General features: G+C 41.7%; 1 protein-coding gene and 1 non-coding gene across 2 annotated transcripts; one reads left to right on the top strand and one right to left on the bottom strand.

Moving 5' to 3' along the window:
- The first annotated feature begins 22 nt into the window (after positions 1-22).
- LOC145651827 (cilia- and flagella-associated protein 184-like) lies at positions 23-3542 on the top strand. Its single transcript, XM_081700186.1, has 4 exons — positions 23-502; positions 775-855; positions 3268-3438; positions 3537-3542. Exons 1-4 carry the CDS (start codon positions 23-25, stop codon positions 3540-3542), a joined length of 738 nt encoding a protein of 245 aa, XP_081556312.1.
- A 13928-nt stretch (positions 3543-17470) lies between these two features.
- Positions 17471-17589, bottom strand: LOC145659767 (5S ribosomal RNA). The gene has a single exon (XR_014125902.1). It is a non-coding gene; the product is annotated as a 5S ribosomal RNA (ribosomal RNA).
- Between the last annotated feature and the right edge of the window lie 1410 nt (positions 17590-18999).

Genomic DNA, 18999 nt, shown 5'->3' with positions numbered 1-18999 from the left:
GTTGGAAAGGGAAAACGTGCCAATGCCTGTGTGTACAAGGCGGAGTCGCCATGGCTACCAGGACCAGCTAAAAATTCTAGAGGACCTAAAGTTGCAGTGGCAGCGCAAATCACAGCTCTACCAGCAGCAAGTTGAAGAACTCCGGCCCCGGTGCCAGGAGAAGAAGAAGCAGTGGGACTGTGAATATCAAGCCTTCATCATGATGATGCAAGAAGTAGTCGTTGCGGCTCTCGCCCGGCGGCTGGGGAAGCGAGCAGCTCTTGTTGAAGTGAAACGGCTCCTTGCAGCTGAGCAGAAGACGGAGAATAAGCTCACTGCTGCAAAAATACGGAACCTTGCGCTGCAGATGAGGGTACAAAGCCGGGAAGAATCTATTAGAGAACTGGAGGAGAGGACAAAGTGTGAAAAACTGAAGTTTGAAAATGAGAATTATAAGACTATGATCTTGGAGTATGAAGAGGAGATTATTCGAATAAAGAAAGGAATTACCAGCACTAGAGAGGTATGACGTCCTATAAAACTCAGTAGATTAAGACTAATGTGGGTGCAATTTCTGTTGATTTTTTAGATAGCCATGGAACTGTCAAGTAGACTTGAAAAAATAACAAGACCCATCCCATAAATCCCACCACAAAACTTGGAAATTTCGAGCCCCCATTTAAAACTGAAAATGCAATAAATTTATTGCCACGGAGTAGGATGGGAAGATGTATTGTACAGTAGAGTCTTGAATGCATAGAAAATAATCTCAGTATTGTGTACCTCCACTCTCAGTTCCAGTCACATCTCAAGGAAACGATCAACTTTGTGGAGCTGGAGATCCAGGCCAAACTAGCCAATCTGGCCAAGATAAAGGCAATGATCGGCACCAAACGGAAAGCTCTGGCAGGGGTAATGATAGCTAAAGACAAGCTGCGTGCAGACAATCTGCGCCTGTACCAGCGCTGCAGCCTGCTGAGAAACAAGAAGCTGCTCCAGGATTTTGAGAAGGTGAAGGATGCATGCGAGGACCTGCAGAGCCAACTAGACATTCTCAAGAGGCAGCATGAAAAGCTCTCTGTCAAGTGTAGCACAGTAAAGAGCAAGCTGAAGCAGAGCAGGCCACTGCAGCATTGTGTATAACACGGTTGAACACACGTGTACACGTATATGCACATACATGCTGTACGCTCTTTGTGCAGAGCTAAAATAAAAACAGTACACTGTTATATTTGAAATTAGTGCTGTGCCTTTTATATTTGAAAGTTGACAAAATATCTGATATATGTGTGTTTGTGTGTGTGTCTGTCTGTGTGTGTATATGTTACTTTCCAGGGAATAAAACTGTCTGTACATGTTTAAAAAATGTCAGAATAAGAAGTCAGTATAACTTTGGGAAGGAAGACTATGTTCCAAACACAAGTCACTCGTTGTCTTCCAGTGAATCAAATAAACACATCAGTATAATGGATTGTAATTGACATGGTTTGCCAGAATTGTACGTTTAGTATTCATCTTTGAAGAATTAAATAACTTTTGCTCTCTTAGCCTTCATCTTTACTCAAGGCTTTATGACTTATCTTGGGATATGCATCAAACCTTACCAATGTACTGCTAGTCAGATTCTCTCCACCTAGTTCCACAGTTAAATTGTGCCAGATTCTGACATCGTTGTGCGATTCAACACAGCTGGCATGAACACTATTATAGCTGTAATTAAGGGAGCCATTCTAAAGGCCACAAATTACTGAAGAAAATATATCTTACATTTAAGGAGGGAGACTCAGAGCAGAGTCCTACTGAGAAAGCAGCTCCGTGACTTCTTCATCCAAAAGTTCAGTAGACAGGCGAATCCCAAAGTTACAAACATCTATGTTATGCTAATTTTTGCTGATACGACTTCAAAACCATCCCCACTCTAACCAATTTCTTTGGGTTTGCCAGTAACACTAGTTGACCATAGCATAAAGATAATGTTTTGTTCTGTCCTATTTGTTGATATTTCAAACTGAGTAGTAAGAAAAGGCAATACACAGTGACCAATAAGCAATAAAAAGTTAATGAAAAGCTACAGACACACTGTTAAATGGGCTGACCAAGATATTTATCACCAGAGACCTAGAGCCCTAAACACTTGCCCAAGTCATTGTTTTGACTTATCTGGTTCCTAATCAGATGATTCATACTATAGCTAAGCAATTTGACCCAGGGGTACATTTCACTGTGCATTATTTTTAAAACCATGACAAAAACAATACAGTTTTCCATCTATGTCACCAGCCCAGCACACAGCCAGTCTCATCGATGGAGCTTTCATAACTCAGAAAGGACCAGCTCAATAACCCCTTGGTGCTAGATGCTATACACAGATGGTGCACTGTCTGAACTGGACCTAGGCTAGGAAATGAAAAGTAATTAGCTAGTAATAGTAAAAGCATGGACTGAGAGATTTATTGAGTCCATTCTCTCTCTCGTTCCATCTCTCTCTATCTCTCTCTCTCTGAGGCATTTTCATTATTTATTGCCTAGCTACCAAATCTGCAGAGACATCCCAAGGCCTCTGAGTACAGCTTGATATGTTGAATGTTTAATAATGTTCACTGTTATAGTTGTATGTGATTGCCACTTGTGTTTTCCGTGTTTAATGTTAATAAATGTTTCACAAAGTCAAGGTAGTCTGTGTGTCCTGGCCCATGCCTTACGGCGCTCAGGCCAGCAGCAACATTACAGAATGACAAACCACCACAGGACGCTTACTCCCTCGGCAAATGACGGACTTCCTAGCAGGAGGTGTGTGAGTTAATGTCTAAATGTAACATTCATAACCATTTTTGTATACCTTGTGTTAATGTTAAAAATTGTTAGTGCTAAGTGTCTCTATGTTCAGTGTTTGTGTTACACGGGAGTGCCACTATAATCTTTACGTTTTATGTAAATAAATGTTTGTCCACGTTGAGAGAGTCTCTGCATCCTGCTCTATGCGCTTCAGCACTCGGGCCAACGCGTTACAGAATGACCAACCACCACAGCTAAAGACAGACTTCCTAGCGGGAGATGCGTAGGCACACTGCCCTGCTGCCTGGATCCCAAGAGATTGGGCAGAGGACCGTGACTGGTGTCTATGTCCACCCTGGAAGTGAAGGGGAACACCCCCAAGAATTTCTGGGGGGGCTTGAGCCTGGGCCGAGGAAGACCGAAATGCACCCCAACAACCAGAAAGAGGGCGGTTGGGTGGACCCATCGGGATCTCCAGCGGGCAGAGCTGAAGCCTGTGTCCCTTCCCTTCAGCGGACTCAGCAGCGAGACTGGAGGGGTCTGCCCAACGCCCCGGAGGCAAACCGCCGCTGGGATGCTCCTAGAGTGTCAGGCGAGTGGAGGACCGTTGGGGGAGGTAGCACGTCTGGAACCGGGGCGGACGTGCACCCCCGCATGTCCATTGAGGCCACGGACACGTACAAGGTGCCTGCGCAGACAGCGGGCACCATGTCACAGCGCCTTATATGTTTGTGTGTGGGCGCTATTGTTTGTTTGTGTTTACAACTTTTGTACATCTACAGGCGTAACGTTGTTGGGGGTGTACCGGACTGCCCTGAGAGAGACAGAGCTTGCCTTTCTCCCAGGCAGCTGCTTGTGTGTACATGTACACGGTGTCCTGAGACTCGTGTTCACTGGAAGAATGCGTCAGGAGCCGTGCCCCTTGGGAGGGGGTTCTGTAACAGAACACTCGCCTCTCCCAAGTCACATGGTTTGGCCCGCCACGTGCAGCGAGTGGATCTTTGTTTGTATCCACACCTGCACACACCTGCGCCTTGTTTGTCTTTGTGTATTTAAACCTGCATCAGTGTGTGCAGTGTTGTTGGTCATTGTTGATGTAGCGTGTTGTTCATGAGTTTATGTTTAAATGCAACATTCATAACCATGTTTGTCTAGCTTGTGTTAATGTTAAAAATTGTTAGTGTTAAGTGTCTCTATGTTCACTGTTTGCGTTATATGGGAGTGCCACTATAGTTTTTATGTTTTATGTCCACGTCGAGAGAGTCTGTGCATCCTGCTCCACACCCTTCTGCACTCGGGCCAATGCGTTACACTGAGAAGACACAGAATCTCTATACTACCTTATGTTTTATGTTATTAATATGTCTAATTCAATGCTAAACCTCTTTTTCCTGTAAACACTCTTTTTATTACCGTTTCAACAGTATGAAACAAACTAGTCTTTTTTTCTGTTTTGTTTAGCTTCACTTTTTGTTACTCAGTTGGCTAAAACTCAACAAAGGGAAGGATGATTGTGACCCAGTCTGAAAGATGGTCAGAGATAAAAAAGGGCTGATATATCAGTCCAAAATTGGGCTTATGTAATGCTTAGACATCCACGGTCAAATTGTTTTCAACTTGATGTTGTATTATGTGTTTGTTTTCTGCTACAGAAGAAGCTGACAGATTTGGCCAGTGCAGTGCAGAGAGAAACTCAAAAGGATCCACCTGTCACTACAGAGGACTTTCATATTGTGGTTGGTAGTGTTTCTAGCTATGAGATATGGTTTTGGTTACACTGAAGCATAGTAATATTAAAGCTTGTTAAAGTATATAATATTTCCCATTTCCCATTCTGGCCTTATACTAGTAGCTACTTAAAAATATTAACACACAAGTAGATTATATTTCTCCTATAATTAGATGATGAGTCTTACACATAAAAAGCATGTAAAATGTGTCTTTTATGTATATGGTGTAACATGCATATTTTATATGTAAGATCATCTTCAAAAACACTAAGATAGTACAAGAACACGTGGCTACTGAGTCAGTGAGTTAATTGAACTCCTCAAAAATCTAAACTTCAATGAATGTTTCATACCATGGCACTGCAGATTAGGAGGACCTCTGTTGGCCAGAAGAGGGATTGCTGACACATTGACTATATGATTAAAGACATTATGAGTAAAGAAATTAATTTTAGTTTGCACCTGTGGTATCTGAGTTACCGGCATTTTTGAAAAAAGGTCAGAAGTGTCTATCACTGAAAAACCAGGTAAAATATATTTGTGCCAAAATAAGACCAATAATAAGACATCACTCTCCGACATCTACATATCCATTAGTGCTAGGGTCTCACTGGGAGGAAGAGGAGGCTGGCCTCGGACACGCTGAGAAGCCTACCCAGACACATCCTGCTGGATGTTAAAGTCAAAAGCAGGGTGCCCGTGAGTCAGACGCTCTGGGAGCTTACTCGGCGCGGGAGGGAGAGGTTTCAGGGCCAACATGGGTGTGTTGGACTGGCCAACGCTCAGGTGCAGAACATCCTGTTCCTGCTTTTTGTTCCTTGCATTGTACCTGTAACGAAAAATGCAGCCCAGCCTATTAGTGCTCAGCCTTTATAGTCCACAGTGCTAATAAGGTAAATATAAAACCCGGTAAACTCAGCACTGGGTCAGTGTCTGCAGATTCAACTCAACAAGTTGAATACGGGTCTGGGCCATGAGGCCGGGGCTGCTGAGGACTACGTCCTAGATGACACTGTAGTCCCTCATGACAACAACCCACCTGTTCACCCTGACGATGGTCTGACCGGCCAGGTGAAGTGGACAAATCGCCAGGCACACGGCCTGGACAAGGTGGCTGACGCTGGGCCACTGAGCAATCCAATTCTGTCCAAAAGGTAACGAGAGGAAGAGACATCGTGCGCACGCACGTCTGTGGAGACAAAATACGACATGCGCACGCATAAATCTTTGACAGGCTACTTACTTGAATCCATAGTCGATACCCAAACTGTAGAAAGAAGAACACACACATCAGTGCCACATATAGAATAGTACCGACACGGTCGCGGTTTGCTTAGTGAACACTTACAATGAACGCGGTACACCGCTGCACGTCTGCAATACATACAGTACAGACAATACAGCAATACGGTCGATCTCGAGTTGTGAAGCACCACTTCGGACACGCATGCAAGCTAACTGGGTGCATTTAATCAGCCATTTTAATGTCATCTAGCCAGACAGTCAGACACACTGTATTTTACACATAAATGACCGAGACGAGCGACCGATTTAGCGAGCTAGCTCGGTCGGTCGGTTGTGCCTGCTAATTTCGCCCATTAAATCTCACTTTTACATTCTTGACGTACGTAGACGGGGAATAAAAGCCAGGTAAAGAACCAGAGCGTAAAACCTACCGAAAACGGATCGAAGGGCTAAACTTCAGACAACAGGAGAAACCGGCTGTGCTGATCTCCACTGTAATCCGGAGACAGTCAGCTGGTGTTCGGCACCTTTTCCAGTCGCGCTAGTTTACTAGCTAGTTGGCTAACGTACGACAGCTTTCTTTCAGAGTAATCTAACAAAGCGGATGTGTTCAGATTCCACTCATACTGAATAAAATGTACTAAAGGTCATAAAGACGGTGAACTACCATGGCGTTGTTCAAGCATAACCCACTAATGTTAGTATTCAAGAAAGCTACTGAAAACACATTTGCTAATGTTGATTTCTAGCTAACGCTAGTTTAAGCTGCACTGTAGCTACAGTACAGTACAGCATTGACCTGTTCCAGCCTCTCCATCTGTATTTCTCTCCAGTGTCTTGGCTGTTTTGTTTTGTTTTTTGATGATTTTTGCCCTGGTTTTCTCTCTGAACTGTGAACTCTCCTCATCTTTGTGTACTGTGAGGACGAGCGTCAGGTGCTGTGCTGATCTCCACTGTCATCCGACTCCAAACACACCTGTACCGGCGTCTCCTCATTAGATGCGCAGACCTGAATGAACTCCAACGTCCACGAACGCTCCACCTTTACTGTTGATGGTTTATATGAAATTCACAAAGAGCTGTTTGTCCAGAAAATATGAATGTGTCTGCTGAATATAAGCATACACAATATATAAAAATATTTGGATGTATTACTCATTGCATTGTTAAGTTTAAAATCTTGTACACTCGATGAGAATCTGGAATGCCATAAATTCCACTATAACAAATGTAAAGGGGACACATCCGGTTTTAATTGGACCAAAATGCCGAAGAAATTGAGGAAGTTGATGGAGGGCAAAAAATAAAAAAGGAAACATTTAAAAAGTATAAAGTGGCTGCAAAATAAGAAAGTACTACAAAGAGATTAAATGCGATCTTTGTCATCATAAAATGAAACTACACAACAGCGACTGCTGGGACTGATGTGAATGGTAGACTAACGAGCTTACTTAGATGTTTTAGTGTAACTTTAATTTACAACGTATAGGTGGGAGCAGCTAACACACGCAGGCTTATATGTCTTACTTTATACAACAAGTGTGGACTGAGTGGCCATTTGAACTGTAATCAAACAGATTTTTGTTCAGCACATCTAGATACTTTCTGCAGTGCTGAAATATTTTAATGGTGCAACCGCAAACATCCATGTGTAACGAGCAGGTTAATTGGTTTTATTCAAATCAAGTAAATTGTTTGATTAAAAGAAGCAAAATAACCAGAGCAGTTCACATGACCAAATTAACTTAATTAACAAATAAACTTTACAATTTTACTGAGTACATTCAATATCTTACTAAGTGTTAAATCCATTTATTCAGTTATTTAATCAATTTAGCACCATTATGTCCCTTCAGGTTTTCTCAAGTTTCTTGTCAAAATTGTCTAAGAAAGTGAGAGAGGCTTGTGTGGTGGCGATGGAAGAACTCAGAAGAAGGAAAGGAGGATGCAGACAGTTCACTGTCATAGATGAGAGTAACTTCAGGCATAAAAGAAATGCAGGTGCATCTTTTATGTGGGTATAGAATTTTGTATAGTCTTAATAATGTATAATGGACATACAAGTCTTCATGCTTCATATCTGTAATTTTTTCATCTTGTTAATAGTTCTTAATTAATGTAATAATGCTTTACTTTTTATGTTACACGGTATGGAAGAGGGCGGATGGCCGGGCGTTGTGGAGGAGGCAGTGGGTCTCTGGGATGCTTGGTGAAAATGCTGTCCACACTAAACAAAGACAGCCAGTTCTTCACCTAGTTCAGAGAAGGTCCAGAAGGGAACTAGTGCCACTTATCATTCAGCATGTAAGGAGGCGATCCACAATCCTCAGTGGTGAGTGGTGTGTCTACCAGCAGGCTCTGTCTCAGCTTGGCTACAGACATTACACAGCTAACCACAGTATATCATACATGGATGCTCCTACAGGGGCTCACACGTAGAATATACGGAGGGCCTGGAGAACATACAAGGAAACTGTTTGGAGGCTTAGAGGTAACCGGAGATAGAAATGTATGAACGGCTAGCAAAAAACACAATAATGGTCCTCTAGGACGATTCATTCATGATCTTGGAAAACTCCATGAATGAGAACTCCTACTATTGCATATTTATTAACAAGCACATTAGTCTGAAGACATCAAGTCTTTTTTTTAATGTGTGTTTTATAAAATATTACCAAGTAATTTATACATTTCTTAACAGACAACTTCAAATGATAAGTTTATTTGAAAGTGTGTCGTTTATAAATGGCCTACAGACATTTATAGATATTCGTGTATATTGAATAGTTTTCACCTTAGCGGCTGTAAAATGCTACAGACAATTTCTATATGACAAGTAATTTAGAAACTACAGCTGCTGTTTGTTACTGTTTAACAAATAATTTGTATGACTACACTTTTTAATTATTTTAACAGGTTCACAAAGATTCTTAGGAGCCAGGATTAATAAAGCTGTCATTTTAATAATATATTAACTAATGGTGCATATCCTCTGAATTCCTGAATTGGTCACCATTAATTCTGAAATTGTAACATACATATTTACATTAACATTTAAGGTGTTTAGCAGACTCTCTTATCCAGAGTGACTTTGTTGTGCATAACACAATAGCATATTTCATAAATGCAATTAAAACTTTTTTATTTTTTAATAAGATTTAATAAGTGCAAAACTAATGTTCAGGTAAGTGCATCTTCAGTCGGCGTATGAAGACAATGAGGGACTCTGGTGTTCAGACAACCAGAGAAACTTCACCACCTGCAGGGCTACAACAAGGAGTCTTGATGCTTGTCTTCCAGGCCTCTTAAAGGATGGAGGTTAAGCAGGTTGCACCTGAAGCTCCACTCCACTGGTCCACTTGTTATTCTAGGAAAAACGACCTGCCACCTAAAGCCCCTGGAGCCCCAACTCCAAACCCTACACACAGTAACCTAACAACATTCTGAACATTTACTTTAACTAAATGCAGTTCCATTGTTCCTGCACGTATGCAATGGCACAATTCATTATCTAATAAAGAATAACGCTTAAAAACCCAATTAAGCATAACATCTGACTTCCTGATCTGTTCATGATCAGATAATTATGAAGTGAGAGCTTAGATACATCTTATAAATGATCACTAATATATTAATTCATGATGAATAACACTAACTCATTAGTTCATGATTAGTTCATTATGAATTACAAGCATATAAATGCTCTATAAACTATCGTTATTATAAAGTGTGAGCCTTAAATGCTTCATGCCCTCTCCATTCCCTCTTCTCTGACCTGTCTCCCAGATGCAGGGACGAACTAACACTCTTGCTTTCTTCAAACACAGACTGGACTCATTTATTTGTGGAGTATTTTAAGATGATTTGTTTGTACAGTATTTAAAGAGTACTTATTTGTGGAGTATTTAAGAATATTTATTTATGGACTATTTTAAGAGCATTTATTTGTAGAGTATTTTAATCCTGCACATATGGAAATATCATTGCAATGGTCCACTAGTAAAGACACACGGATACACTCCTAGTGGATACAAAAGAAAAGGTATTTATTGGCTCTCAGTAGTCCAGTGCAAACAAAAAATCCATAGCCAATAAAAAACAAACAAAAATATTCAAAAAAAGGAAAATGCAGTATTTACAAGTATTTACAAGTTCAAGGGGAAAAAATCCAGCAATCATAAATTCTCCAACATCAATCAACTTCAAAACACAACTCTAGTGAATTTTCCCTTAGAAACATATATAAGGAAACATCACCACAGGAAATTATGTGACATCACTTCCTTTCTTTGGGAAGGAAAATTCCCCATAAAAGTCCCCTTCAACACAGGCTACAGTTTCTTTTCACTCTAAAACAACATGGAAGCTTCTCCACAAAAGTAATCACAGGTAAGTTAATTTTTCTCTTTATCTACTTTGTTTTACCTACTTAGTTAAAATAAACAAACTTTCCTGGCAAGATAAACATTAAACTTAAACTCCAGAAATAAAATTATAAGAACAATATTTAATCTCAAATACTTACAGTACCTTTCTCTAATGAGTGTGGGGAATCATACGTGACATCCCTCCGCCCAACACAAAACAACCCATGTTGAGTTTCATGATAAAGTCCTCAGGAACGGCTGTGGAAAAAACTGTACTGATACATTGGTCTGGACTCAACCCATGTATCACTCATTCAGGAATCTGAAATTGGCCTACCAAATTATAATCTGACCTTCCACCTTTACGTTTCTGAAAACGGCTCCACAGCCATGGGTGTCCTGGCCCAGGAGCATGGTGGCAGTTATCAACCTGTGGCCTACCTTTCCAAACCTTTTGATTCGGTCGTTCAAGGCATGCCGGCCTGCTTACGCGCCGTGGCTGCCTCTGCCCTGCTGGTCACTGACGTAGAGAAATTGGCACTGTCTCATCCAATGGTTCTTCACACTTCACATCAAGTTATTACTATTCTGAATAACATTCAAACACAGCACATGACAGCACAGCAACGTTCAGGCCTTGAGGCCATCCTCTGTGCCACTCGGAACTTAACCATTAAATCACACATGACCCTGCGCTCACCTAGTCTGTTACAATCATTTTTGACATCGCTAAATCATTCTGCTGACTCTGTGCCCCATGACTGCATGGAGGTTATCCATGAGTCCTCTAGCATGCGTTCTGAACTTTCTAGCACGCTGCTGGAAGGCGGCTATCACATTTTTGTAGATGGCTCATGTTTTAAACCGTCTGACTCTGAAATTGTCTGTGGTTATTCTGTCTGATTTCTGCGTAACCTCATTTGGGAGGCTCACTCTGTCCTTTACAGGTCTTCTCAAGCAGCTGAACTAATGGCATTGACCAGGGCCTGCCATCTATTCCAGGATCAGTTTGTCACCATATACACTGACTCCTGTTATGCGTTTGGGGTTGTTCATGACTTGGGTAAAATTTGGCACTCCAGGAGGTTCCGCAGCTCAGACGGTAAACCCATATCTAATCCAGGACTAGTCTCTGCACTTTTGTCTGCATGTACACTACCAGCTCGGCTGGCTATCGTAAAGGTCAAGGGTCATGACACAACCTCTGAATCTGAGCACAAGGTGGTCAGCAGTGTTGTGAGATCAGAATGATGCCCAGTGCCACCACCAAATTGTCACCATTTGAGGTAATTTATGGTAGACTATTTACCACCCCATGTGCCAGAGGTAACCCAGGTGTTTCTCTTTGAGGTGACATGGACGTGATCCTGGTTGACTACACCAAAATGTTGATTGAGAAATTGAACAGTCCTCAGGCACCCAACGCAACGTTTCTGCTACACATTTGACTCCTGCAAATTAGCTGACAAACAGTTGCAGATATTCTTTTTAGCGTTATTACCTCAAAGTTTGAGAGTGGTGGGAGTGTAGCTCAGTGCTAGAGTGCATACTTTGCATGTCAGAGGTCCTTGGTTCCATACTCAGCACCTCCAGCCTAGTTGACTGATCTTTAGAATAACTGCATGTGCTTTAGAATTTAGATATATCCTCTCTAGAAGGGGTTCATTTTGGAAGCATATACAGCTGTGCTTTATGCTGATGCTATCGATAGTGCACGATCAGCTTCCAATGACAGTTACTCATGAGTCAGAAGGCTGTCAATATTTTAGTAACTTCCAACCCTTTCAAGGCTTTTCTACTGTCAGACTTAAGGTGCAAGCTCGTGCATTGTTAAAGACCAGTTCATGACTTGCTTCTAAGGCATGATGGCCAAGTAGCAAGGTGTTAGTTTTATAAACCAAAGCCCACAGTTTCAATCCCTGTTTGTGCCTTTCAGAAGATTGTATTCATCTGAGAGCTTCAACTTTGTTCATGGAAGCCAGACAAAGATGTGCTGAGGGTAAACATGTTTCTCCAAATCTCAGGCTCTTTTCTTTCTTGTTTTCCCCTCATGCTCTCTCTCCTTAGGGAAATAGTTCAGGGACACATACTCTTGTGTCATAAGTATCTGGCGAAAAGCCTTTATACAACATCCACCACTCTCCTAGCTCACCGCAAGCAGTAAAACACACACCACTTTGAGCCGCTCTCCTCCAGTCATATATCCTTCTTTGTTTATTTGTCGTGAATGCCGCCATAGCTTCAACGACCGGTGCAGTTGATCCAGTTTGGGTTAAAGATGATGGGTGTATCACATGAGCTTCATAAACCAGATGTTTCGACTCAAACAAACTGCACCTTGTTTAGTCCATTAATAAAACAAGATGTGGTCTTGACTGCATGGGCCTTAAAGTCTTGCCATGGTCCTCGTCTGAGAACGGAGGTCCATACAGAGATCCATAATAGCTGATGCTTTGTGGATAATTCCTGCCAGACTACTGGCTAGTGGAGTTGATGACAGATCTCACACTGGAGCTCTGCATTTCTGACAGGGTAGTCAGGGCAGTTTGCAATGTATCATTACAGTACACTGGAAAATAGAGAGCTTAGATCAGTGTAGGGGTGAATAGAGGGCTTAGATCAGTGTAGGGGTGAATAGAGGGCTTAGATCAGTGTAGGGGTGAATAGAGGGCTTAGATCAGTGTAGGGGTGAATAGAGGGCTTAGATCAGTGTAGGGGTGAATAGAGGGCTTAGATCAGTGTACTGGTGAATAGAGCGCTTAGATCAGTGTACTGGTGAATAGAGGGCTTAGATCAGTGTATAGAGGGGTGAATAGAGGGCTTAGATCAGTGTAGGGGTGAATAGAGGCCTTAGATCAGTGTCGGGGTGAATAGAGGGCTTAGATCAGTGTAGGGGTGAATAGAAGGCTTAGATCAGTGTACTGGTGAATAGAGGGCTTAGATCAGTGTAGGGGTGAATAGAGGGCTTAGATCAGTGTAGGGGTGAATAGAGCGCTTAGATCAGTGTAGGGGTGAATAGAGCGCTTAGATCAGTGTACTGGTGAATAGAGCGCTTAGATCAGTGTACTAGTGAATAGAGGGCTTAGATCAGTGTACTGGTGAATAGAGGGCTTAGATCAGTGTAGGGGTGAATAGAGGGCTTAGATCAGTGTAGGGGTGAATAGAGGGCTTAGATCAGTGTAGGGCTGAATAGAGGGCTTAGATCAGTGTAGGGCTGAATAGAGGGCTTAGATCAGTGTAGGGGTGAATAGAGGGCTTAGATCAGTGTAGGGGTGAATAGAGGGCTTAGATCAGTGTAGGGGTGAATAGAGGGCTTAGATCAGTGTAGGGCTGAATAGAGGGCTTAGAACAGTGTAGGGGTGAATAGAGGGCTTAGATCAGTGTACTGTGTGACACTCGTCTGTCCTCTGTAACAGCTGACCCTGATGCTTGGATTGGCTGGAATGGCCAAGTACTCACTCAGTCAGCCAGGTGGGGTGGAAGGGCAGGGGGCAGAGGCCACAAGGTACAGGTGGAGAACGGGAGGTGCAGGTGGTGGAGGGCAGTGTTACCGAAGGCCAGCATGCAAGAATGAGAGTGAGAGAATGTGACATTGAGAGAGACAGATAGTGAGTGAGTGAGTGAGTGAGTGAGTGAGTGAGTGAGTGAGTAAAAACACACAAACACCTGATAGTTAGGCAGATAGACATGACAGAAGAGTGAAAGGTTCATTCAGCCAATGCGAATGTTCTGCGTTCAATACTTAATTAAATCTATTTATTAACAATTTACTATTTTCCATACAGTAGACAGCTGTGCCTTGAGATCTGAAGTAAATTTATTTTTTATTTAATATAGAATGTAACGTGAAAAATAAATTCTGGTTTTAAAAAATTTCTCTTTTCTACCACTGTCAGTGTTACAACGCTACCACCTATTAGTAGATCGACTCAGTCTGGTTTTGTAGATTAATTCTTTTGTCACTTTATCAGATGCCTAAATGACAGAAAAAATACATATACCCTCTGACAGCAGGTGAGTGTAAACAAGCAATGTTAACACAAACAACTCCACCAACAAACAAATATGTACAAGACAAGCCTTATAGGAGCAAAGAAACACAGAGGCCCAAGGAGTGGAACTGATGAAATACATTTTTCAGGATTCGCTAAATTGCAGCTGTACCTAGAACAGCTTTATTGTTTTAAGATGGTTTGCACAGTTTTGGGGAGTTTTGTTGTTCTTTTTCTTTTGAATTTTTGTTGATAGAAATATCTGAATAGGGTTACAAAAAGCAGTGTGAACAGCAGGGCTCTTACACGTGTTTCTTGAACTTCCTGGGAGTCCCGTAAGGATGCAAGAATTCCCTGAACACGGATGTGATGATTTAAATGAAGGAGGAAACATTTTGATCAGTTTTTTAAATCTAAATGAAGTTAGTGTAAGTTCCAGTGTGATGACAGGCCTGTTGAAAGTCTTCCTTAGAACAAGGAAATGCCTCAGTGCACTTGGAAAACCTGCCTACAATCACTAGCAAGTACTTCAACTGACCACAAGGTGGAATGTGCATAAAGTCTATCTGTAGACACTGAAAGCGATATTCTGGAGCCGGTAAGGCATCATATTTGGCTTGTGTTTTACCCTGGTTGCTTCTGGCACAGGTTAAAAAGCAATCTAGGAGGAGTTTTACAGTGAGACGTTTTGCAGGAATACAAAACTGTTTTTTGAATGCTAGCCATCACTCCCCCTTTGTGCAACATGTGAAATCCCATGAAAATGACGCACAAGAAATGGAAAAATAGATTTAGGAAGGGTGACACGCCATTAGACCATTTTAATCAGGACTACAGCCCTAATCAACCCAGTGAGAGCAGTCCTGTTGTGTACTCTGAGTTTGTAAGAAATGCAGGTTGATATTATTCGGCACAAAGCAATGAGAAAACATGGCGATAGCTTCACACATCGAGGATATAGTGTATGGGCATGAGGGGGCATTAACAGCTGCCCAACGTGGAATCTCATCTGCTGAAGCATTGCCAGTGGCCGTGTCAGACTCAGAGGTTGAGTCATGACCCTTGACCATTATGATAGCCAGCCAAGCTGGTAGTGTACATGCAGACAAAGTTGCAGACACTAGTCCTGGATTAGAAATGGGCTTACCTTCCAAGACACGAAACCCCCGGAGTGACAAATCTTATTGAAGTCATGAGCAACCCCAAATGCAGAATGAGAATCAGTGTAGATGGTGACAACCTGATCCTGGAGTAGATGGCAGACCCTGGTCAACAGCATCAGCTCAGATTCTTGAGCAGACCTGTAAGGGAGAGAGTAAGCCGCCCAAATGAGGTTAGGCAGAGAGCAGACACAATAACCGGTTGAAACGGTCAGACAGTTTAAAACATGGGCCATCTAGAAAAATGTGATAGCTGCCTATTTTTGATATCAGTCATGTTAGGAGGCATAACCCTACAGTTTCTCAACCAGCATCATGAATGGAGCAGAAATATTCATGGGGGATGGAGCCGTGCTCCAAAGTTTCACCCTGCTATAGAGAGTTGAGGTTAGTATAGAGGGTGGGTGTGGCATGCCGTCCGCTCCTCCTCCAGAATATGTCGGTACAGACACACTCACCTGATTAAGCCCTTCTTGAAGTGATAAAGCAATGCCTTAAACAATTCCTTTGGTGTTTTTGCTTATCTTTTTTTCATTGCTTTAACATGCTCTTCCTCTCTGCAATATGCAGGATGATCCGTTGCTTAAAATGATATGAAGTTTAGTTTATGGGATCAGTATACAGCCTATCGCTGTATTGGACACTTCTAGCTATAGCAAGCTAAGCTGTGGTTAGTTCCTACAACTAACGTGAGCTAGCTACCTGTCCATCCATACGTTCAGTGAACAAATAGGCGACAACTCAAGAGATCCAGCTGTGCACAACCGCACTGTTTCACAATACCAAGCCAGCTTGTGTATCCTGACAATTCTGTCTACTGGCTGTGATGCTGCATTTTGTTCTGGCACTGTTAACATCACGAGGCAAGCGGCAGTACTGGGTCTGTGAACCTTTACTGTAAAAACATGGAAAAATGAAATTGCGTGCGTGTGTGTGCGTGCGTGTGTGTGTGTGTGTGTGTGTGTGTGTGTGTGTGTGAGAGAGAGACTGGCAGACTCCCCTCCCCTCAAGGTCCGTTAGTAAAAAAAAAAATTTCATCTGGAAATCTAAGTTGCTATATTGTGCTGTGTAATGTTAAACTTAGCACAACAATGTCCTGTAGGTCACATAAATAACGTAAGTAGCCTAATGTCATAATAACAAATATGAAAAGGAATGATCAACCACTACAAACAGAATGTTAAAATATTAAAAATAACGAGTTGATTACAAATCGAGTAAACATTTAGAAAGTGAAACTTAACCAGAAAACCCATATTCTATCATTTAACCAATGAAAGATAGAAAATCACAACAACAAAAAACAACACAATAACATGTCGAAAAGATCTGCACTAACATTAACAGGCATGCTGTTGTGTCACCATAGCAACCACAGCAGCTAGGGTTTTTACACAGGATACAAGATTTCAATACATTGCGATTAGCAAACTAACATTTTCAAAAGAAACATAAAATAAAAAATAATATCTCTGTACCTGTGATGATATATAAACATGTAAAAAATCAATTGCTTGTTAGTGTGTGTGTGTGTGTGTGTTTGTGTGTTTGTGTGTGTGTGTGTGTGTGTTTGTGTGTGTGTGTGTTTGTGTGTGTGTGTGTTTGTGTGTGTGTGTGTTTGTGTGTGTGTGTGTTTGTGTGTGTGTTTGTGTGTGTGTTTGTGTGTGTGTTTGTGTGTGTGAGCGAGAGACAGACTTGGCTCCCCTGGTAGAAGGAACAGAATGAATATAGTTAGCAAACGAAAGAAAGGCTGCAGTAACTAAAATTAGTCTATCCCTTCCCAAAACAACACCCATTAAAATGTACATAGCACATATAATGTCGAAAGGGATTCAAGAATAAAACCATGTTCTAATTCCAAAATGATTGGACGGAGTTGAACTCGACGCAACCAACCTCCAGTTCCGTTAATAAAAGCTTTGAGTGGCGTGCGGTCCAACGCACCTATATAATTGCTCCGAAAGTGTTCGCACACACAAACGGCATAATACATGCAGGTAAGAGTAAGATGTAAAAGTAAAGAAACATGGAGTTGTTTTGGTGAAATTGATAAGACAAACATACATACGTTTATGAGAACCCGGTGCACTTACTAAGTTGCAAAATGCTACAGTTCTAAACCTAAAAGCAAGAAAGAAAGCATAAAATAAAACCCTAAAGAAATGAAGCCACGTTGTACGTGAAAAGGGGCAAAAATGAAAAGAAACATAGCTAAGAAGAAAAGCTTACAGCACCTGGTATTCCCAGGCGGTCTCCCATCCAAGTACGAACCAGGCCCGACCCTGCTTAGCTTCCGAGATCGGACGAGATCGGGCGTGTTCAGAGTGGTATGGCCGTAAGCGAGGAAAACGGCGAAAAATGCGCCTTTATGCAATACATCGACAGCGTGGCTATAGGCACAATCACCCGATTAAGCTCTTGTCGAAGCGATAAAACAATGCCTTACACAATGCCTTCATGTTTTTGCTTTCTTTTTTTCATTGCTTTAACATGCTCTTCCTCTCTGCAATATGCAGGATGATCCGTTGCTTAAAATGATATGAAGTTTAGTTTATGGGATCATTATACAGCGTATCGCTGTATTGGACACTTCTAGCTAGAGCAAGCTAAGCTGTGCTTAGTTCCTACAACTAACGTGAGCTAGCTACCTGTCCATCCATACGTTCAGTGAACAAATACGCGACAACTCAAGAGATCCAGCTGTGCACAACCGCACTGTTTCACAATACCAAGCCAGCTTGTGTACCCCGACAATTCTGTCTACTCGCTGTGATGCTGCGTTTTGTTCTGGCACTGTTAACATCACGAGGCAAGCGGCAGTACTGGGTCTGTGAACCTTTACTGTAAAAACATGGAAAAATGAAATTGCGTGCGTGTGTGTGCATGTGAGAGAGATAGACTGGCAGACTCTCCTCCCCTCAAGGTCCGTTAGTAAAAAAAAATTTCATCTGGAAATCTAAGTTGCTATATTGTGCTGTGTAATGTTAAGCGCAGCACAACAATGTCCTGTAGGTCACATAAATAACGTAAGTAGCCTAATGTCATAATAACAAATATGAACAGGAATGATCAACCACTACAAACAGCATGTTAAAATACTAAAAATAACGAGTTGATTACAAATCGAGTAAACATTTAGAAAGTGAAACTTAACCAGAAAACCCATATTCTATCATTTAACCAATGAAAGATAGAAAATCACAACAACAAAAAACAACATAATAACATGTCGAAAAGATCTGCGCTAACATTAACAAGCATCGCTGTCACCATAGCAACCACAGCAGCTGGGGTTTTTACACAGGATACAAGATTTCATGACATTGCGATTAGCAAACTAACATTTTCAAAAGAAACATAAAATAAAAAATAATATCTCTGTACCTGTGATGATATATAAACATGTAAAAAATCAATTGCTTGTTAATGTGTGTGTGTGTGTGTGTGTGTGTGTGTGTGTGTGTGTGTGTGTGTGTGTGTGTGTGTGTGTGTGTGTGTGTGTGTGTGTGTGTGTGTGTGTGTATGTATGAGTGAGAGACAGACTTGGCTCCCCTGGTAGAAGGAACAGAATGAATATAGTTAGCAAACGAAAGAAAGGCTGCAGTAACTAAAATTAGTCTATCCCTTCCCAAAACAACACCCATTAAAATGTACATAGCACATATAATGTCGAAAGGGATTCAAGAGTAAAACCATGTTCTAATCCCAAAATGATTGGACGGAGTTGAACTCGACGCAACCAACCTCCAGT

This window comes from Electrophorus electricus, chromosome 1 (genome assembly GCF_041902795.1).
Source record: "Electrophorus electricus isolate QZ-2024a chromosome 1, ASM4190279v1, whole genome shotgun sequence".
Classification (NCBI taxonomy): Eukaryota; Metazoa; Chordata; class Actinopteri; order Gymnotiformes; family Gymnotidae; genus Electrophorus; species Electrophorus electricus.
The sequence above is the reverse complement of the archived record's forward strand: the minus strand, read 5'-3'. Positions and strand labels throughout refer to the sequence as shown.